Below are 21,064 nucleotides of genomic sequence, written 5' to 3' on the forward strand. Positions count from 1 at the left end.
CCTAGTAGTCGGTCGTTACACTCTGCCGAGAGGCTTGCCATCCCACTCCACCCATACATACCCACCTCCCACCCCTCGTCGTCGATTGCGACGCCGCTTGCACACAAATCCGACCGCCTGCCTGATCCTGATCTACCAACTGGCCCGCGCCCCACATCTCCCTCGCCTCGTCTCCCCTCGTCCCCTCCCCCCCCCATTGACTTGACGCCAATTCATCAACTCGTCGTCGTTGCTTCTCTTCATCTCACACACACGCAAACTCTTTCATTACCACCAATTCTCCGCCTACCGCGCCCAGATTCGGTCCTTTACATTCCTGTCGATCTCTGGCACAGTCACCGTCGCCGCTGACGCCGCCGACGCCGCCGCCGCCTCCGTCCCAGTTTTGAAAACGCCTCTTTCCCTCCGGCGTACCCACTGGATCTGTCGACCTTGCTTTCTGCCTGCCAAACCTAATCACCGTCACTGTTGCAATTGCATCAACTCGTCGATACATCTAGTTTGCAGCACAGGCATCACGCATCGTCCATTTCAACATACACGCACTCCCATCTCGCGCCCCCCAGCATTCACTCTCTACTTGGTTTAACCGCCGCTTCTCGGTCAGCGGCAACGTCAAAAGATAGCTCCAACGAGCTAAGCATCAAGTGTATTGGTGACGACGCACGGTACCAATAGTAAGCAGGTAGGTACTCGAGTTCCGTGGCTCGACTCGTGGCCGTTTAGGGTTTGGCGGCTCGCAGTAAAGTAGGCCCGATGGTCCCCGTGGGTGGTTGGAGTGACACCTGTGACGCCCGGGTCGTGGCGAGGGGAGGGTCGAGAGTCGAGCGTCGAGCGTCGTCGCCTGTACGGAAACACTGCCAATCCTTGTCGTCTATCTTGCTTCAAGGGTAAACGGCCCGCATTTGTTCCCAGACCCAGATCCGACCCCCTTTGCCCTAGGTTGTCGTCGACGCCGCTGTTGCCGCCGCCGCCGCCCCTCCTGGGCCCTCGCCTAGCAAGCCTCGGGTGCCCCTCTCCCCATCCCCCGGGCCCTTCAACCCCTTGCCCCTCCCCTGCGTTTGGTGCCTTGGCTCGTCCCTTGTCCCTCAGACACGAGCCGGCAACCATACCGTACACTCCAACTTGTTCTCTCTCTCCACCCAATATCCCCCCTTGCTAGCTGCTCCAGTCGCGTCTCTTCCATCCAACACACGCTTCATTTTCCCCTTCTCATCACTTGATTCCTGTGCTTATCATCTTGCTTCGTTGCCCAGGTCGCCAAACCCAGCTTGGCTTGCTTCTCCCAACACTCGGCTAGTCTTTGCAACATCCACCCCCATGTCCTCTGTTGTTTTGAGGCAGCAGCCCGTGTCGCGGGTCAGCCCATCCCGCGACCACACCGACATGTCTTCGGAGCACGATCGTGCCGCGGGCAGTCACACCCCTCGACGCACCCAGCCAGCGCAAGCCGCTCGTCAACCAACGCCTCCATCATCGTCAAGCCGCCGCCGCTCAAATGAAGACGGTAGCCCCGTGGACCGACCAGCAGCTCCGAGGGCATCTCCGCCCGCAAAGGGCTCAAAGGCAACCCCATCAGAAGACCGCAGCAAATCGGGCGGCCGTCCAGGCTCGTCTGGTGCAAGCTCGACCTCGGGCGCTGGAGCTCCTTCTGAGGCCACCAAACCCAAGGCCAAGGCTGGCACGGAGAAATGGGTCGAGAGCGTCGACTACGCCTACGAGTATGTGCCCGTCTCACAGAAGCGTGAAGGGCGCAAAGACATGTGAGTGTTGTGGTTGGTTCTGGGGCGCCCCTTGGCGCCGAGGGACGGGGCGGCGCGAGCCGTGTGCATGTCGACACCATGCCAATCAAGGTGTGGCATGTCGCGACCAACTTCCCAACCGCGAACGAGTCCTTTGCCGGTTGCTGACACATACTCTCCTTCCCTAAACGCTGCAACGCCTTTCTTACTGCCGCCCTCGACGCGCCCTCGACGCGACGCGACATTCACCACCCAGAAACTACGAACTCGTCATCCGCCAACAACCACTGCAGGCGCGAATGTGTGGCGTCGGCGAAAAGTGTGCGTTTAACCGGGCTCTGGCTGCAATGGCTGACGTTTTCGCAGCCGACCGCCGCCCTGTGGACCCAACGCCCATTATTCAGCTTAAGGTTACGGCTGACGGCGAGGACGTTACTCCCGTTGACCCTCGCATTCGGGAGACGATCGACAACAAGGCTGGACCTCGGAGGCAGAGTCCCGGCGGCAACGGCATGCTGTTCATGCAGAGTGCGTCCTGGGCGATTTCGAAGGCTTGGCTGACATACAATAGACCCTTACTACTTCCTGTTCGCATGTCTTGTTGGCGGCGACGACCAGGACTCTGAACTCCACGTGATTGATGACGGGCGTACTAGGTTCCTTACTGGAACGCCGGTGTCGTCACTGTACCACCTCAAGGACATCGACAACAAGGACGCCGCGTTCTTCGTGTTCCCTGACCTGGGCGTTCGCAAGGAGGGCAGGTACAGGCTCAAGTTGACTCTGTTTGAGATTGTCGAGTGCGTACTGGCGTCGAAGGGCCAGAAATTTTCATCTGACGTTGTCGTAGGCAGGAAGTGTACTATTGCACCACTGTACACACCAACACATTTTCCGTCTACTCTGCGAAGAAGTTCCCTGGCATGTCGAAAGCGACCGAGCTGTCGAGGGCTTTTGCCGAGCAGGGCTTGAAAATCCGCGTGCGCAAGGACCCAAGGCGTAAGTTGCTGGTGACGGAATCGAGTGCTAACACGACACAGCTGCTGGCCGCAACAAGCCCAAGCGCAAGAGCAGTGGCCTGTCCGACGACGACGACCCTTTCACGAAGCGTACCCGCCATGGTCTCTCCCGTCCAGGCGCGCACCCGTACCCCCCGTTGGAGCGTTCGTTTACAGACGACGTGGATAGCAACCCATATGTGTACGGCGCCTTTCCTCCGGGATACGTGCGGATGCCCCCACCACCTCCACCGCCGACATTTGAAGGGTATCGCCCAGGGTCGTCGGGTGGACCCCCGGGCCATCCTTCACGCCCGCCCGGGCATGGCTACCCCCCGCAGCAGGGTCAGCCATTCTACGCCAGCACGCCGCCACCTCCGCCGCAGGGTGCGGCATTTGGCTACCCACACGACCCACGCGACCCTCGCGACCCTCGTGACCCACGCGACCCTCGCGACCCTCGCGACCCTCGTGACCCTCGTGACCCCCGTGATCCCCGCGAGATGCGAGACCCACGCGACCCTCGAGGACGACACCACTCGATCCCTCCCCCAGGCAACTATCCTCTAGAGGTGTTTCACCACGGCTACCATCCTGGGCCTCCTCCGGGCGGTCCTCAGTATGGGCCTCCTCCGGGCGGCCCTCAGTTTGGGCCTCCTCCTGGCGGTCCTCAGTTTGACCCTCGGTGGGCTGAGCGCGACCCGCGAGAGCTACGCGACCCACGCGAGATGCGTGATCCTCGCGAGGTTCACGACCCTCGGTTCATGCGCGACCCGCGAGAGATTCCTCGCGACATGCGGGACCCAAGAGAAGTGCACCGAGTCGACCCGCGCGATATCCGCGATCCTCGAGACATGCACCCCAGAGACCTGCGCGACCCTCGCGAGATGCGAGACCCCCGCGACCCAAGAGACATGCGGGATATGCGCGACCCGCGCGACATTCGTGACCCTAGAGAGGCCATGATGGCCATTCCGCGTGATATCCCCCCTGGCTACGGAGAGTCGCCGAGAAGCGCTGGTGGTGTCCCTCTCCCGCATGTTATGCACCACGCCGAACGCCACCACCGCCCGTCCACTGGGCCTCGCGAGCACCACCGTACTCCGTCACAGCCGCCAGCGGTGCGGCTCCCGCCGCTGTCGTCGCGTGCCGATGGGCCTCCGGCTCTTGGCGGCGGCTACCCGCGCGAGTATGAGGGGTCGCGCCCGGGCTCTAGCTGGAGCCAAGACGCACGGTCGCGCAGCCACCGCTCGAGCGAGCGACCAATGTCGCCCGACTCGGACACCAAGCCCACTGGCCGTATGGGCCTGGGGCATCTTGTCGACTAGTGTGGGGGAGGGCGAAGAGGCGTGAGTGTGACGGCGAGGAATTTTTTATCAAACCGAGATAGAGATGGTGTCGTTGGGCCAAGTCTAGGCAGTTGTATGTCGCATCGTTTGTGATCATTATCATCGAATCTGGCGAGGTATAGTGCAGCAAAGGTATGAATAGGATAGAGTGTATGGGTGTAGGTAGTGTGGCCATTGATTAAACCGCCACTCGGAGTGCCTGGGAGCTTAATTTGGTGAGGGGGGCGACCGTGGGAGAGTGGAATTGTTTTCTGAAATGACATGAGGTTGTGGGCTCAAGTTGGTTGTGCAACTCGATCGCGGCAGTCACAAGTCCAACACCATAACCATGGCGCGCACACAGAGCCCGCTAGACCAGATCAAGGCGCTCGAGCGGCAGCTGACCGACACGCCGGCGAACCCGAACCCGCTGCTGGCGCTGCTCCAGCTCGCGCGGCACGCCGACCCCGAGGTGGTGCACCGCGCCGCGTGGGCGCTGTACCGCGTCTTCGGGCTGCTGCTTGCGCAGGGCCGCGTCGGCGGCATCACGGGCGCGGGGGACGCCTCGGCGGCTGCGGTGCCGTCCGAGGGCGGCGGCGGCGGCGGCGGCGCGCGCGAGGTCAAGGCGTGGGTGCGCGACCGGCTGCTCGAGTACGTCGGGGTGCTGGGCGGGCTGTTGTCGGATTCCGAGGCGTCGCTGCGGGTAAGTGTGCGCAATCGGCAAAGCTGACCCCCAGACATCCGCCCTCTCCCTCCTCTTCGCGCTCCTCCCCCCGCTCTCAGACGCCGCCGGCGTGCCCCTCCACCAGCCCTACTTCCGCCTGCTGGTCCGCGCGCTCCTCTTCCCCGCGCCGAGCCAGCGCGGCGTCGCGGGCCCGAGCAAGCGCGCTGTGGCCGCCAACCAGGCCGGCGCTGGCGTGTCCCCCGACGTGGCGGCTGCCGCAGTGGACGACTACTGGGCCAAGTACGACGACCTGCGCCTCTTCTTCTTCCGCGAGGTCGCGGCGCTCGTGGCTGCCGGGGGCGTCTCGCCCGACAACGTGCTGGCGCAAGTGTTCCCGCTCACCAACCTCCCCAAGGTGGCTGAGGACTTGAACGCCTTCTTCCTCCCCTCGCTCGCTACGCCGCCGGAGGCCGGAAAGAAGGCGAAGAAGGCAAAGACGAAGAAGGGCAAGAAGGACGTCGAGGCGCTGCCGGACTGGATGGCGACGTACGAGAGCGAAGACGAGGAGGAGGAGGCGGTGGCGGGCGGCAAGAGGCAGCGCACGACGGCGCTCGGCACCGCGAAGGCCGTGCATAGCGTGCAGGCGCACACGGCAGCCTACACGGCGTGCTGGGAGGCCATCCTCTCCCACCTCGCCCTCGACGACATGTGGACGCGCCGCATCCTCGCAGGGCTGCACGGCGAGCGCGGCATGCTCGCGCACCTTTCCCCGAGCAGGCGCGTGCGTATCGCCGACTGGCTCGGCGGCACAGTCGACGCGGGCGGCGCGCACGCCATGCTCGCCATGAACGGGCTCTTCGTCCTCATGACGGCGTACAACCTCGACTATCCCCTCTTCTACGACCGGCTCTACGCGCTGCTCGACGGCGAGGTGCTCCACGCGCGCTACAGGGCGCGCTTCTTCCGCCTGCTCGACACGTTCCTCCGCTCCCCGCTCCTCTCGGCCGCGCTCGTCGCGAGCTTCATCAAGCGCCTGTCCCGCCTCGCGCTCGCCGCGCCGCCCGCAGGCGCCATCCTCGCCATTCCCTTCGTGTACAACCTCTTCAAGCGCCACCCCGGCACCATGGCCATGCTGCAGCGCCTCCCAGAGGACATGGAGGACGGCGACCCCTACGACGAGCGCGAGACGGCGCCCATCGCCACCCGCGCGCTCGACTCGTCGGCGTGGGAGCTGGCCGCGCTTCAGAACCATTACCTCGCGAGCGTGGCCACCCTCGCCAAGATCTTCGCAGAGCAGTTCACAAAACCAGAGTTTAACCTCGAGGACTTTTTGGACCACGGCTATGCGACGGTGAGCACTGACTTTGGAAAGTGGGGACAGTACTAACCCGCGCCTAGCTCTTCGACACCGAGGCCGCGCGCAAGCTCAAGAACCCCCCGGCCCTCGCCGTAGCCCTCGAGCTCGGCCAGCCCGCAGACCTCCCCCCGCTCTTCCCCAAGGCCGCAGACGCCGGCGAGCGCGACGCAGTGTCCCAGCTCTGGGCATTCTAGACTCCCTTCCCTTGTACTCTTATGCAACGCTTCGCTTACTAAGAACGGTGTGCATACGGCGCGCGCAGACTACAAATGTGAAGAGCGAAGCGAATGTGTGTTAAAACAGCGGGTAGTATAAATCTCCCAGAAAGAACAGTCTGCGCGCCACCAACTCGTCCTACCTCCTCTCTCTCATTACATGTGGCCTCGGCCTCCACGTCCGCGGCCAAAGCCGCCGCCGCGGCGATAGTCGCCACGGCCTCCAAACCCGCGGTCGCCAAAACCACCGCGGTCTCCAAACCCACCGCCGCCACGAGAGCTGCCAAAGCTGCCACCGCGGGTCGGTGGGAACGGTGGCCGCAGCTGAGACACTGGCGAAACAGGGCCGCCACCGGAGGATTGATGGCCAGGTCCCGTGCCACCCGGACCTGACGCTCCTCCCCAGCTGCCGCGCGGGCCTGTAGGTGGCACCCGCGGACCTGTCGGCGGGAGTCGATGATGAGCGTGACTACCGTGATGCGGGGGCCCCTCGCGTGCCCCGAGTGCCGGAGGCATGTCGGGCAGCGCGTGGGAAGACTTGGGTGGCGTCTGTGCAGGCAGCGGCGGGCGCACCATGGTCGGGCTCGGTCCAGGTGCATGGTGATCAACGTCCTGGCGGGGAACGTATGCTCCGAGAACGGGCGACTGCTGCGGCAGCGCTGAAGGTTCGTCGACCGGCGTACGAGGCACAAAGTTGGGGCTTGGGCGCGGGACATACGCCGGTTGCGTGGACGACGAAGAAGACGGCTGGCTGCCGAAGTAGTCGGTGCGGGGAACATAGGCCGCGCTGGGGGTCGCCGAGGTCAAGGGGACTGATGGCGTAGGGCCTGCCGACGTGAAGGGCGTACCCAGGCCACCCGATGAAGGCGGCCGCGCCGAGGGCAGGTGCTCAAACAAGTTGAGCTTGGACTCGGCTTGAGCACTGCTCGGTGTAGCAGTATCAGTCGACGAGACAGTGACTGCGGTAACAACCGACAGCGGCTTCTCGTCGACGGGGGTGGCGGTGGCAGGGGCGGCAGCTTCCTCCTGAGCAGCAGTGGGCTGGGACACCTTGCGAATCTTGTGGTTGGCAAGGTACTCCCTCATTGACACCTTCTTGGGCGGCGGTGGCGTCGGCTCCTTAGGTGGCGGGGTCGGCTCCTTCGGCGGCGGGGTAGGTTCCTTTGGCGGCGGAGTCGGCTCCTTGGGTTCCGGCGTAGGCTCCTTGGGGGCAGGCGTGGGCTCCTTGGGCGGTGGGGTGAGCTCGCGCGGCGGCTCGGGCTTCACATCCTCCTTGGGTGCAGGAGGCGCAGGTGGTTCGGGCGTCGCTGCCTTGACCACCTTGCTGGCGCGAGCCGAAGTCCTCGACTCGATGTCGCTCCGGTCTCCTTTCGAGGCCTTCGATTTGCGGTTGACATCCACGTCCTTCTCCTTCTTGACAACCCTCTCCGTGTTCTTGTCCGCACGGCGGCTGTCAGTCGAGTCGGGCCTGGGACCGCGGACCTTGGCTGCCCCCTTGCGACTGTCGGGACGGGGCCTTGGGGCCACCTCTTCCTCCGTGTCATCCTCATTCTCGTCCGCATGTCGAATCTTCCTCGCCTTGGGCTTCTCCTTTTTCGGTCGGACAGGAGAGCGAGGGCGCGTCTGCTTCGGGCTGACGACTGGCGGTTCATCGTCCCCACTCAGGTCCTCGTCGCTGGACGCGATCACGTTCTTGCGGGGGCGGCGTTTCACGTCCTTGCCGTGCTTAGGTCGAGGAGGAGTAGACTTGGTGCTGGAGGACGACGGGACCGTGCGTGCCTTGGGGGGCTTCGGCTCCTCCACAAGCGGCGGAGACTCCAGCACGGGCGAGACGACCCGACGGCCGCGACGAGTTGTCGCTGAACGTACAGGCTCCTCGACAATGTCAGAATCCGGATGGGCGACGTCCTCGTTGTCCGAGTCGTTGTCGGAGCCGCTGAAGTGGGAACGGGCGACCGTGACCGTGGTCGCATCAGAGGCGTTGCCGTCGTCGTCCTTGCTCTCAGGAACCTCAGTGGCGTCATCAGGGATGGAAGACAGGATCGAAGATGACGGAGCGACGAGAGGTAGCTGGGAAGCCTGAACAGGAGTAGCGGGGGCGACGGGGGTTGCGTCGGCCATAACGACGTCTTCTTGAGGTTGCTCAGAGGGTTCAGCCTCAGCCACTGGAATTTCCTTGGTAGGCAGCTCCTCGTTGGCTGGCTCCTCCTTCGCAACAGTCACAGGCGACTCGGGCTTGACGGCTGGCACGTCCGCAACAGGTTGTTCGGCGGGGACGGGCTGAGCCTCGGCGTCGGTGGCTTTCTCCTCAACGGCTGGTGGGACGACAGGCTCGTCCACGTCCATCTTGGAGTCGGCTTCGGCTTCGGCAGCGGGTTCGGCAGCGGCCTCGGCAGGCTTCGGAGGCTCATCCACAGAGATTGGCTCCGTAGCGGTAGGCAGTTCGACTGCGGGAGCCGTCTCGGCAACCTCGTCCTCCTTGGCGGTCTCTACCTCCTGCTCGTCCTCAACAGCTTCCTCGTTCTGCTCTTCGTCTTCCGAGTCTAGACGGTCGGACGGCGACGATTCAGACGATTGGCGAGGCGAGGGGCGGTCGGCAACCTTGTCGCTGCTGGTCGCGGCGGATTGCCTCCTGGGACCGGCGCGCCAAACTTCCCATTCTCCGGAAGAGCGGTAGCGTTTGGCGCTGGCAGCGGCAGCCGCTTCAAGTTCTCTGCGGCGCCAGCCTCGGACGGCGCCGATCAGTTCGCCAAGGTCGATCCTACGTCTGGCTCGGCCTTGACTGACACCGTGGAACGGCTGCCCAGCAACTAGCCTGCGCATCTGGGCAAAAGCGCAATCATGCGAGGTGGTGCAGGCGCACGATGAGAAAGTGCCAAAGATGTTGGTTAAGATCGAATCAAACTTGCTGGCGAGGAGGTCGATCGTGTCCACTGGAATTGGCTCGGAGCCCTTGAGAAGCGCGGCGTCCATGATTGAGCGGAGAGTGTGGACGACATGTTGGTCATCCCACTCCCACCCAGTCACAATCTCCTCGTTCCTTCCAATGTCGCGTGCAGCAAATATGCCGAACTTGAGCTTCGGTGCCGAGTCGTCATCGGAGCGCAGTAGCAGAGGACGCAACACGGCATTCGGGTGGCAGCCGCTGCGAACGAACCGCATATCGCTGCCGTAGGAACGGGAGTCGATGATCAGGTTGACGGGGGGACCAATCGAATGAACAAAGGGCTTGGGGATGCCCAGGCCAGCGTACTGGTTGATGGGGTCCTTGCGGTAGGTAGCTGTGTCCAGCACCTCGCCACGGAACTCGCCAATGAAGCCGCCAGTGGGGATCGCCTCCACGGCAAACACACCATACTGAGTAGGGTGGGCGTAGACGCCAGTGCCCGACTCGAGGTACTTGAGAGGTAGGAAGCAAGTCGAGTCGTCGATCTGGCGGATAGTGGTAGGCACCGCGAGGGAGGAGAGATCGGTTCCCGAGAGGGCGACCGGGGGCACTGGTGGCGCCAGGATGGAGAAGTCGGGTGGGGTGGCGAACAAGCCATCAGGTGAGAGGCGACGTGTTCCCGATTCTGTTGGTGAAGGCAAACCGGATTCGTTCTGAACAGCGCGGCGTTTTCGAGGCGCCTCCTCGTCGTCCACCCATTCGTTGTAAACCTTGGCTACTGCTTGTCTGGCAACGACCCCTCGGATAATGTTGTCCTTGATCGGCGTGAACTCGAGCTCCCAGGGGAGGATGCGGAAGAAGTCGTAGTCTTCCTGCATCGAGCCAGCGGAAGGGTTGCCGGACTCGCCGTTCTTGGAGCGCGGTTTGCCTCCAGGTTTCCGTTTGGGCTTAATGGCAGGGGGACCCATGGGACCTGGGGTCTCCTTGGACTCTTCCGCTGTCGTCTCGCGCTCTGTCGACGGCGGAGGCTGGGTGCTTTGCGACTCTGGACGCTCCGCTCGATCCGTCCTGTCCGTCCGTTGCCGTTTTGGCTTTGGCCGTGGCTTCTTGACCTGTTCCACGAGTTCATCGCCTGGTCGGACAATTCGCCGACTGTCATACGACACCCGCGCCTGCATCTGCAACGCGCGAGCAGCCTGAGTGTCGACAGGCCGAGGGTCGCACAACTCGCAGAAGTACGTTTCGGGGACTGAAGCCTCGTCGCGATAGCCAAAGCAGAGGCCGTGCTCCCAGGCGTTGCAGCCCTCGCATTGAATGGTGAAACCGTCATCCTCCGTGAAGCCGCAGATACATCGGATCATGCCGTTGTCCTCGCCCATCCAATGCGGTGGCCTATCCCGCTCCGCAGACGGTTGTCTCGAGGGACCGGCCGTTGCATTCCGCTTGCGCTTAGGCTTGGACGGCTTGGTGGTGGCCTCGGGACTCGGCGCAGAGGGCGTTGGGAGACCTGGTGGTGAAGGCGGGCCGGCGACCGACGAAGGGGCGGGGACGGAGGAACGAGGCGAGTCGTGGGGTGGCGTGGCCGGGTAGGCTGTCGGGGCAGCGGGCTCGGTAGGGTGCTCGGCGACGGACGGCAGTGGATACACCGCCGAGAAGTTCAACAACAGTGCTGCTGCCTCCTCGGACGGGCCAGAGCCGGGCGGCGACTTTGCACGCTTCAGAGGCGGAGGGGTCGACATGCCGTTCGCAATGGGACCCGAGGTGGTAACCCCAGGCTTTTGGTCCACGTCGAGGCTCTGCGATGGTCCCGTTTCGCGACCCGCAAATGTCTCGTCCGCTCCCGCCTTTGGCACAACCTCGTTCTGCGACATGTGGGCGTCCTCTGTAGTGCTCTGGACGGGAGCGTCCGAGGGCGGCTGTGTCGTGGATGCGCCGTGCACGAGCCCCGCGGGCGTCTGGATGTCGGCAGCGCCGCTCATGATGGGTGGCGAGCCCCCTCTGGTCGTGAGGGCGTTGAGAGGGAAGGCTGTCAACGAAGACCGCCCAAGTAACGGCGGGCGGTGCGTGTCGACAAGGCGGAGCGGGAGCTGGCACGAAGGACAGACGGCCGCACGAGTCGTTGGGGCAAAGGATGGTGATGGTGCTTGTCAAGCAAAGGCGAGTCGGTTGGTGATGGTCACGCTGGGCGCGATGGGGATCACAAAGGGCGGTGGTTGAGTCACAAGGCGAGACGGGCAAGCTAATACAACCTAACGGAGGCGTCAGATGGCGTCGAGCACAGCAAAGGCCAAGCCTACTGGGTGGGGCAAGAGTGTCGACGTGGTGGCTTTCAACTTTGAGTACACCCAGCTAAGGAGACCCGAAAAGTCGTTTGTCGACAACAGAGGAAGCCTTCCCCGAAAGAGCCCTCACGCGTCTGTCGTCTGGACGGCGAGGGGTGGTATCGTGCGGCTGGGGTGACCAAAGAGACTAGGGGGTAGCGTGTCGAGCAAAGGAATGGTGACCTGTGGTGGCGAGGGGGAAACTGGGGTCGGAGAAGAGGGGGTGCGGGAGTGCAAAACGACGATGTGTTTTGGAACGACAGGTGGCGGCGTTTGTTGAAAGTCGCAAGTCTGTCGTCTTTTGAGAGGCTGAGCCGGAAGATGAGGAGAAGGGAGGGAGGGAGAGGGCTGTTCGAGCCGTGACGGCCGAAAGAGTGCCGTTTGGGGGGTAACCTGGAACAGTGAGAGAGTGAGTGAGTGGGTATGAGAGGATCGAGTAGTGGAGTCGTTTCGACTTGTGCAAAAAGGTGAGGTGTGCCGGGCAGGCAGGCAGGCACCGCAGGCGGCTGGGCTGGAGAGCGAGTGGCTCGACTACCGCGGCACTCCACTGCAAAGGCAAGCAAGTCAGCCAGGCAGCCAGCGCCAGCCAGCCCAGCGTACGGTGGGATGCTTGCTAGACTTGGGGTAGAATGGCACGCGCGGGATCAACTGGCCAAGGGCGGCAAGACGGCGGGCGGAGGCGCAGAGGGGCGCGCGCATGTGACATACAAGTCAACAACGGGATCAGTTTTTCGCCTTCGATGGCACGCGGCGGCTGAGTGATGCCTTTGAAAAAAAAATCAGGGAAAAACAGGTCGGACGACATGGGGGGCATAAACAAGGAGCCACCAATGTTTATTCAGTCCCTCCCAACTCCGACCACATGGCAATCTGATTCCGCTCCATCACGTCCTCCTCTCCATCTTCGACATTCAGTCGGCCACCACCACAAAAGCAAAACCATCCTCCATCTCCCCCACCCCATCCCGCTTCATCCCTCTTTGCAGCCCCTCGTCAGTCCACTGGTAACAGCGGAGACGATAGAGGAATACGCGGAGGAAGGGTTTCCACCTTGATCGTCCAAAACGGGCTTTGCTTCCCGACTAGAGTTCGACAACAAAAGCACCTTCTTTTCGACCCGGTCCAACTTTCGCAAACCACTCGCAAGCAACCGTCTCCGCATACCCAGGCATCTCCGCCGCCATGTCGGGAAACAAGGGAAAGAAGGACTTGTCCCAGTTCAACTATGGTGCTATCAGTAGTCTTGTGGTCAACCAAGGTGAGTCACCGATGATCAGATCGTGCGCGCGGCTGGTGGCAAACACTGACCGCATCGCAGACCGCTCGGTCATCCGCAGCGATGAGCCTACTGGCCAGCCCGAGACCCTCAAGGGCCGCATCAGCGTCCGCGAGATGGGTTCGCGCGTGACCCGCGACGCGCCCAAGGACCTGGAGAAGAAGAAGGCAAAGGCGGCATTGAATCAGGCCGATGCCGTCGAGCGCTCGATCCGACGCGCGCAGGAGACGTCTTCTGCGCGCACTGGCGCTGCCGATGTCCTCGCGTCCGTTGCCGAGATGGAGGGCTTGCGATACAGGCCACGGACGTCGGAGACGATGGAGACGTACGAGCTGATGCTCGGCCTCGTTCACCAGCAGCTCGGCGACCAGACCCAGGAGGTTGTTCGATCCGCCGCCGACACTGTTCTCGAGTCGCTCAAGGATGAGGACACCAAGGAGTTTGACAAGCGCAAGGAGGTCGAGTCGGTCATCGGCCCGGTTACCGAAGAGGCTTGGTCAACACTCATGAACTTGTCCAAGAAGATCACCGACTATGACGAGGAGGAGGAGGGACCCAGGGGCGACGACCGCGAGCGCGCCGTCGACGCCGAGGGTGTTGCCGTCTTGTTCGAGGATGAGGACGATGACGAAGAGGAGGGATTCGAGGTCAAGGCTCGCGGCTCGGACAGCGAGGATGACGATGAGGACGAGGACGAGGAAGAGGAGGGCGATGACGACAACGACGGCAGCGAGCCAATGGACGAGGACGACGCCGTTGTTGTGGGCAAGGGAGCCGGCAAGCAGAAGGAGAAGTCGGACCGCGTCTCGCCTCAGGATGTCGATGGGTTCTGGCTCCAGCGTCTCATCGGCTCCTACTACCCCGACCCCGTCCAGTCTGCCGACTTCACCGCCCAGGCCATCGACCTCCTTGGATCAGAAGCCGAGCTCCGTGACCTCGAAAACTCGCTCGCCGAGATGTTTGGCTACGAGAACTTCGATCTGGTCGCCACCCTGACCAAGAACCGCGAGGTCATCGTCTGGTGCACCAGGCTCGCCCGTGCCAACGACGACGAGCGCCAGGACATTGAGGTCGCCATGCGCGAGAAGGGCGCTGGATGGATCCTGCGCGACCTCCGCAGCGGCCGCAAGGCTGCCGATGCCGAGGCTGCCCAGCCTGTCGCCGTGCCCACCAAGGGTACTCTGGCTCCTGGCTCGGTCGCCCAGCCCCAGCGTGTCATCGACATTGACTCGCTCATCTTTTCGGAGGGCGGCCACCTCATGTCGAGGAAAAAGGTCAAGCTTCCCGAGGGCTCGTTCAAGCGCCAGTTCAAGGGCTACGAAGAGATCCACGTCCCCGAGCCTAAGCGCAAGGAGCCCGCTCCTGGTGACCTTGTCCCTGTGTCCGCCATGCCCAGCTGGACCCAGCCTGTGTGGCAGAGCGTCAACGCCACTCGTCTCAACACTATCCAGAGCAAGGTCTACCCTATCGCCTTCGAGTCGGACGAGCCTATGCTTATCTGTGCGCCTACTGGTGCCGGTAAGACCAACTGTGCTGCGCTCGCCATGCTCCGCACCATTCAAGAGGCCCGCGACCCTGAGACTGGTGTCATCGACCGCGACTCGTTCAAGATCATCTACGTCTCGCCGATGAAGGCGCTTGTGCAGGAGCAGGTCGCCGCCTTCACCAAGCGCTTCAGCGCTCTCGACATCAAGGTTGCCGAATTGACTGGTGACTCGCAGCTCACCAAGCAGCAAATCTCGGAGACCCAGATCATTGTCACCACTCCTGAGAAGTGGGACGTCATCACCCGCAAGGCTACCGACACGAGCTACACCAACCTTGTCCGCCTCATCATTGTCGACGAGATCCACCTGCTGCACGATGACCGTGGACCCGTTCTCGAGTCGATTCTCTCGCGTACCATCCGCAAGATGGACCAGACCCATGACCGCGTTCGTGTTGTCGGTCTCTCGGCCACCCTTCCCAACTACAAGGATGTCGCCGCCTTCCTGCGTGTCGACGTCAAGAAGGGCCTCTTCTACTTTGATGCCTCGTACCGCCCCGTTGGCCTCAAGCAGCAGTTCATTGGTGTCACCGAGAAGAAGGCCATCAAGCGGCTGCAGACGATCAACGAGGTCTGTTACGAAAAGGTTCTCAACCAGGCCGGCAAGTCTCAGACCCTGGTCTTCGTGCACTCGCGCAAGGAGACGGTCAAGACGGCCAAGTTCCTCCGCGACATGGCCATGGAGAAGGAGACGCTGGCCCAGTTCATCAACCCCGAGGGTGCCTCGCGTGAGGTGCTGATCCACGAGGCCAACGAGACTCAGGATCTCAACCTCAAGGACCTGTTGCCCTTCGGCTTCGGTGTCCACCATGCTGGTATGACCCGCGTCGACCGTACCAACGTCGAGGAGCTGTTCTTCCAGGGCCACATCCAGGTTCTTATCTGTACGGCTACTCTTGCTTGGGGTGTCAACCTCCCCGCCCACACTGTCATCATTAAGGGTACCCAGGTGTACAACCCCGAGAAGGGCCGCTGGTCTGAGCTGTCCCCTCAGGATGTCCTCCAGATGCTTGGTCGTGCCGGTCGCCCCCAGTTCGACACGTTTGGCGAGGGTATCATCATCACCAACCACTCGGAGCTCCAGTACTACACCTCGCTCATGAACCAGCAGCTGCCCATCGAGTCGCAGTTTGTTTCGCGCATGGTGGACAACCTCAACGCTGAGATTGTGCTCGGCACAGTGCGCAACCGCGACGAGGGTGTGCAGTGGCTGGGTTACACCTACCTGTATGTTCGTATGCTCGGCTCGCCTGGCCTCTACAACGTCGGTGGCGACTACCTCGACGGTGACCCGACTCTTATCCAGAAGCGAGCGGACCTGATCCACTCTGCTGCTGTGCTGCTTGAGAAGGGCGGCCTCGTCCGCTACGACCGCTCGACCGGTGTCTTCCAGTCGACCGACCTTGGCCGCATCGCCTCGCACTACTACGTCACCTACAACTCCATGGCCACGTACAACAAGCACCTGAAGCCCAACCTCGGCCTCATCGACCTGTTCCGAGTCTTCGCCCTGTCCAACGAGTTTAAGCTCATCCCTGTTCGTCAGGAGGAGAAGCTCGAGCTCGCCAAGCTTATTGAGCGTGTCCCGATCCCCGTCAAGGAGAGCGTTGACGAGCCCGTTGCCAAGGTCAACGTCCTCCTCCAGGCGTACATCTCGCAGCTCAAGCTCGCCGGCTTTGACATTGTCACCGACATGGTGTTCGTCCAGCAGTCTGCTGGCCGTATTCTCCGCGCCATGTTTGAGATTTGTCTGAAGAAGGGCTGGGCCCAGCCCACCCGTCTTCTCCTCGACATGTGCAAGATGGTCGAGCGCCGCATGTGGAAGGCCATGAGTCCTCTCCGCCAGTTCCCCCGTGTCCGCCAAGAGATCATCACCCGTGCCGAGCGCAAGGAGTTCCCTTGGCACCGATACTTTGACCTGGACGCCGCCGAGCTCGGTGAGCTCCTCGGCATGCCCAAGTCTGGCCAGCTCGTCGAGTCGCTTGTGCACAAGTTCCCCCGCCTTGATCTCCAGGCGCACGTCCTTCCCCTCACGCGCTCGCTCCTCAAGATCAACGTGACGATCACGCCCGACTTTGTTTGGGACCACGACATTCATGGCCACACCCAGGCCTTCTGGATCATGGTCGAGGATGTTGACGGCGAGAAGATTCTGTTCCACGACGCGTTCCTGCTCCGTGAGCGCTTCGCCACCGATGAGCACTACATCACCATCACCGTGCCCATCTCGGACCCGGTGCCCCCCAACTACTACATCTCGGCCATCTCGGACCGTTGGATGCAGTCCGAGACTCGTCTTCCAGTCTCGTTCCAGCACCTTATTCGTCCTGAGCCGTTCCCGCCTCACACGCCCCTGCTCGAGCTCCAGCCTCTGCCCGTCTCGGCCCTGCACAACAAGGCGTTTGAGGCGCTGTACCCCTTCGAGTCGTTCAACAAGATCCAGACTCAGGTGTTCCAGGCGCTGTTCACCACCGACGACAATGTCTTCATTGGCGCTCCGGCCGGCTCGGGCAAGACGTTCTGCGCCGAGTTTGCGCTGCTTCGTCTCTGGAACAAGCGCGACCCGCCGCGTGCCGTGTGCATCGAGCCGTACCAGGAGATGGTCGACGCTCGTGTTGCCGAGTGGCAGGCCAAGTTTGCCCCGCTGAACAAGGAAGTCGTCGCGCTTACCGGCGAGGCCACGGCCGACCTTGCTCTCCTCCGCAAGTCGGACATCGCCGTCGGTACACCTGCCCAGTGGGACCTTCTCTCGCGCCGCTGGAAGACCCGCAAGGACGTGCAGTCGATCGGCCTGCTCATTGCCGACGAGCTCCAGCTCATTGGCGGTGATGTTGGCTCCACCTACGAGGCGATTGTCTCGCGCACGCGCTACGTCTCGCAGCAGACGGGCGTTCCCACGCGTATTGTCGCATGCGCCGTCTCGCTCGCCAACGCCCGCGACCTGGGTGACTGGATCGGCGCGTCGTCGCAGAACGTGTTCAACTTCTCCCCGTCGGCGCGTCCCCTCCCTCTCGAGGTCCACCTCCAGAGCTTCAACGTGCCCCACTTCCCGTCGCTCATGCTGGCCATGGCCAAGCCCGCATACCTCGCCATGGTCGAGCACGCCCAGGGCCGTCCCACGATTGCCTTTGTCGCCAGCCGCAAGCAGACCAAGCTCACTGCCAATGACATTTTGACCTATGTCCTTGCCGACGAGGACGAGTACCGCTTCCTCAACGTCGAGCCGTCTGACCTCGAGCCACACCTTGCCCGTCTCGAGGACCAGGACCTCGCCGAGACGCTCAAGTACGGTATCGGTTACTACCACGAGGCTCTGAGCAAGGTCGACAAGCGTATTGTCACTGCCCTGTTCGAGACCGGCGCCATCAAGGTGCTTGTCGCATCCAAGGACACGGCGTGGTCGCTCCCCGTCACCAGCTACATGGTCATCATCATGGGTGTCCAGTACTTTGACGGCCAGGAGCACCGCTACGTCGACTATGCCATCGCCGACGTCCTGCAGATGATGGGCCGCGCCTGCCGCCCCACCATCGACACGAGCTCGCGCTGCGTGCTCATGTGTCAGCAGACGCGCAAGGACTTCTTCAAGAAGTTCCTCGCCGAGGCCCTTCCTGTCGAGTCGAGCCTGCCCAACTACCTGCACGACCACTTCAACGCTGAGATTGTCGCGCGTACGATTGAGAACAAGCAGGAGGCGGTCGACTGGTGTACCTGGACGTGGTTCTACCGCCGCTTGTCGCAGAACCCTGGGTTCTACAACCTCCAGGGCACGACGCCGACGCACATTGCCGAGTACCTGTCCGAGCTGGTCGAGAACACGGTGAACGATCTGGAGCAGTCCGAGTGTATCATTGTTCAGGGTGAGTTGGGGGTCGACGAAGCCGAGGACACCGCGCTGACACACGCAGACGACATGGACCTCCTGCCCAACAACCTCGGCATGATCGCGTCGTTCTACTACATCTCGTACGTCACCGTCGAGACCTTCTCGGCTTCGATCAAGGACACGACCAAGCTCAAGGGCTTGCTGGAGATTGTCTCCTCGGCCCATGAGTTCGAAAGCGTGCCTATCCGCAACCACGAGGACTCGCTCCTCGAGCGCATCTACGACCGTGTGCCCGTCAAGGTTGCCAAGCCCGACTTCCACTCGCCCTACTTCAAGACATACCTCCTCCTCCAGGCCCACTTCAGCCGCATGCACCTGCCGCCAGACCTCGCCATCGACCAGGCGTCGATCCTCGGCAAGGTCACCGGCCTGCTGTCCGCATGCGTCGACGTCATGTCGTCCAAGTCGTACCTCAACTGCCTTGGCGCCATGGACCTGTCGCAGATGTGCGTCCAGGCCGTGTGGGACCGCGACTCGCCTCTCAAGCAGGTGCCATACTTTGACAAGGACGTCCTGGAGCGCTTCAAGAAGGCCAACCTCGACTCGGTCTACGACATTATGGAGCTTGAGGACGACGAGCGTACCCGGTTGTTGCAGATGAACGACAGGCAGCTCGCGCGCGTCGCCAAGTTTGTCAACTCGTACCCCAACATCGAGGTGTCGTACGAGATTGAGGACAAGGACTCGCTCGACTCGTCCACTCCCGTCACCGTCAACGTCACGCTCGACCGTGAGGCCGACGAGGAGAACCCCGACGACATGGTCGCCGACGCCCAGTACTACCCCGGCCGCAAGCTCGTGCAGTGGTGGGTCGTCGTCGGAGACACGGCCAGCAAGCAGCTCTACGCCATCAAGAAGGTCACGGTCAAGGCCCGCCTCGAGGCCAAGCTCGAGTTTACTCTGCCCCAGGGCGAGCACAACCTCAAGCTGTACCTCATCTGCGACTCGTATGCCGGCGCAGACCAGGACTTTGACCTTGAGACGCTCAAGGTTGCCGAGGGTGACAGCGACGACGATGACGACGACTCGGACGACGCGATGGACGAGGATTAGAATGTAGCCGGGGATTTAGAAGCGAGGTGGTAGTAGAAAGGGCAGAGTAGCCGTAGTGCCAGACTGGCAGTGTAACAGTTCTCCTGCATGCAATGTTCCGCTAGCGTCTGGGTGGGGAGTGGAGCGTACAACTCGTGTAAATGCGATTAATTCGGCCAAAAAACCGAAGGACCCTCCACCGCCACCCACCTCCCTTCCCTGAGCATCTCCCCAATCAAAACCAACACCCAAAAGCGAAGATACTTCAACTGAAGCACCAAGCATACACCGTAAGGGAGTCGAACCCCTGCCGCGTCGATGGCAACGACGCATGATACCGTTTCACCAACGGTGTGTTACGTGTTGGCCAGAGGCAGAGGGTGATGTTGACCTGTGCGCCGAGGTCGACAACTCCCCCAGTCCAACGGGAGCCAATCTGCCAGGCGGGGCCGCACGTCGACTTCGGTACCAGCCAGCGCATGTAGACTGTTCATGCACGTATGCGCAGCACGTTTACACTCGTCGGAGTAGGCTCTGGCCCCAGCCACGGTGGCATATGATGAGGTTTCCCGACCGCAGGTTTTGCCAGAGATCTGTGAGAACCTCGAGAACACCTACGCCAACTACATTACATTGGTCCCAGCACAACCAGTTGCTGTCAATATCCTCAGTACAGCCGCGTACGGGCAACCGCTTCCTGGGTAGCCATGAGCGCGGCATGCATGACCGAAAAGCCTTCATAGCCCAGTCGCCAGCGACGGGGACGTGAGGTTGCGCCTCACCACCTCTTGATAGCTCAGTTGGTAGAGCGTCGGACTGTAACTGGTTACCCTTCAATCCGCAGGTCCTGTGTTCGAATCACAGTCAGGAGAGCAAGAGAGCGCGCGAAGCGTTCGTTTTTGTGCATATCGAGGGATGGTGCAGTGCGCTCGCACCAGGGAAGGTGCCACTGCGTGGTTCCCGATTGGGTGGCGGGCCGCCACATCCGCCAGGGCGACAGGATTCCCTCACTCTACCATGGCGCACGGACATTACACCTCCCCCTGTCCTTGAACGCATTCTGTGCAACCGGCTCTTATCGCGGGCTCTTCGCACATTGCATCGCCAGAGGCCCACAACACAAGCTCCCTTTCATGGAGGCGCAGGTCACATGCCGCCTCTCCGTTCATTTACGTAAACGGACGGCTAGCGGTCTTGGCAACCCGCACCCCGCTTCCACTTCGAGCCACCCGACGACAGACAGTGTTCTACATCGCCACCACTGCTCTCGTGTTGTCACATGTTGACTCCCGTCATGAACCAACAGCATTCTTTAACATTGCCCGAAGCCTTCATCAATCGCCTCAAAGTCCCAACTGCTCCTACCGCGAGCCCATCAGCAAGAACCCGCGTCACCTTACCCCTACGGCCCTAGCCCTACCTGCCGTCGTCCCTCGAGTGACATCATGGCCGCTCCATGGATAGACAACTTGACTTACCCGCACATCATCGACACTATCATCCAGTGCGCACCGACACCGGTTCTCAAAGCCTTCCGCCTCGTCTCTCGTGCGCACAGAACCCTCGTCGACAGGTTGCTTGCATGCCACTTGATTATCGAGGGCGAGTTCTACTCGACTAGCCGCCGCGCAAAAGCGGTACTACACAACAGCGTGTGGGCACTCGTGGCGGACAGCGTGGTGTACGCGTGGGTCGCCAGTAACTGTCGACACTATAGCACTAACCCACAAAATCAGCGGGTGGACGGAGGAGCAGTTGCCCTTCGGGCAAGTTTATAATTGGGAACAGACCTTCCCTCGAATAGATAGGGCT

General features: G+C 62.0%; 4 protein-coding genes and 2 non-coding genes across 6 annotated transcripts; 4 read left to right on the top strand and 2 right to left on the bottom strand.

Annotated features, from left to right (window-relative positions):
* Window positions 1–1,386: 1,386 nt before the first annotated feature.
* Q8F55_005177 (uncharacterized protein) lies at window positions 1,387–4,068 on the top strand (the record flags this gene model as incomplete). The annotated part of the gene is made up of 6 exons (XM_069353669.1): window positions 1,387–1,763; window positions 1,999–2,063; window positions 2,109–2,270; window positions 2,314–2,542; window positions 2,593–2,741; window positions 2,783–4,068. 6 exons carry the CDS (start codon window positions 1,387–1,389, stop codon window positions 4,066–4,068), a joined length of 2,268 nt encoding a protein of 755 aa, XP_069208311.1.
* Window positions 4,069–4,417: 349 nt separating this feature from the next.
* On the top strand, window positions 4,418–6,283 carry NOC4 (Maturation and nuclear export of 40S ribosomal subunits interacting protein; the record flags this gene model as incomplete). The annotated part of the gene is made up of 3 exons (XM_069353670.1): window positions 4,418–4,771; window positions 4,806–6,083; window positions 6,131–6,283. 3 exons carry the CDS (start codon window positions 4,418–4,420, stop codon window positions 6,281–6,283), a joined length of 1,785 nt encoding a protein of 594 aa, XP_069208312.1.
* A 177-nt stretch (window positions 6,284–6,460) lies between these two features.
* On the bottom strand, window positions 6,461–11,170 carry SET3 (SET domain-containing protein 3; the record flags this gene model as incomplete). The annotated part of the gene is made up of 2 exons (XM_069353671.1): window positions 6,461–6,628; window positions 6,878–11,170. The coding sequence occupies 2 exons, from the start codon at window positions 11,168–11,170 to the stop codon at window positions 6,461–6,463; spliced, it is 4,461 nt and encodes a 1,486-aa protein (XP_069208313.1).
* Window positions 11,171–12,694: 1,524 nt separating this feature from the next.
* On the top strand, window positions 12,695–19,273 carry brr2 (Pre-mRNA-splicing helicase BRR2; the record flags this gene model as incomplete). The annotated part of the gene is made up of 3 exons (XM_069353672.1): window positions 12,695–12,770; window positions 12,831–18,194; window positions 18,243–19,273. The coding sequence occupies 3 exons, from the start codon at window positions 12,695–12,697 to the stop codon at window positions 19,271–19,273; spliced, it is 6,471 nt and encodes a 2,156-aa protein (XP_069208314.1).
* Window positions 19,274–19,536: 263 nt separating this feature from the next.
* Window positions 19,537–19,607, bottom strand: Q8F55_005181. Its single transcript has one exon. It is a non-coding gene; the product is annotated as a tRNA-Gly (tRNA).
* A 430-nt stretch (window positions 19,608–20,037) lies between these two features.
* On the top strand, window positions 20,038–20,124 carry Q8F55_005182. Its single transcript has one exon. It is a non-coding gene; the product is annotated as a tRNA-Tyr (tRNA).
* The last annotated feature ends 940 nt before the right edge of the window (window positions 20,125–21,064 follow it).

The sequence above is a fragment of the Vanrija albida genome (assembly GCF_041260175.1).
Source record: "Vanrija albida strain AlHP1 chromosome Unknown contig_4, whole genome shotgun sequence".
In the NCBI taxonomy this organism is placed as follows: domain Eukaryota; kingdom Fungi; phylum Basidiomycota; class Tremellomycetes; order Trichosporonales; family Trichosporonaceae; genus Vanrija; species Vanrija albida.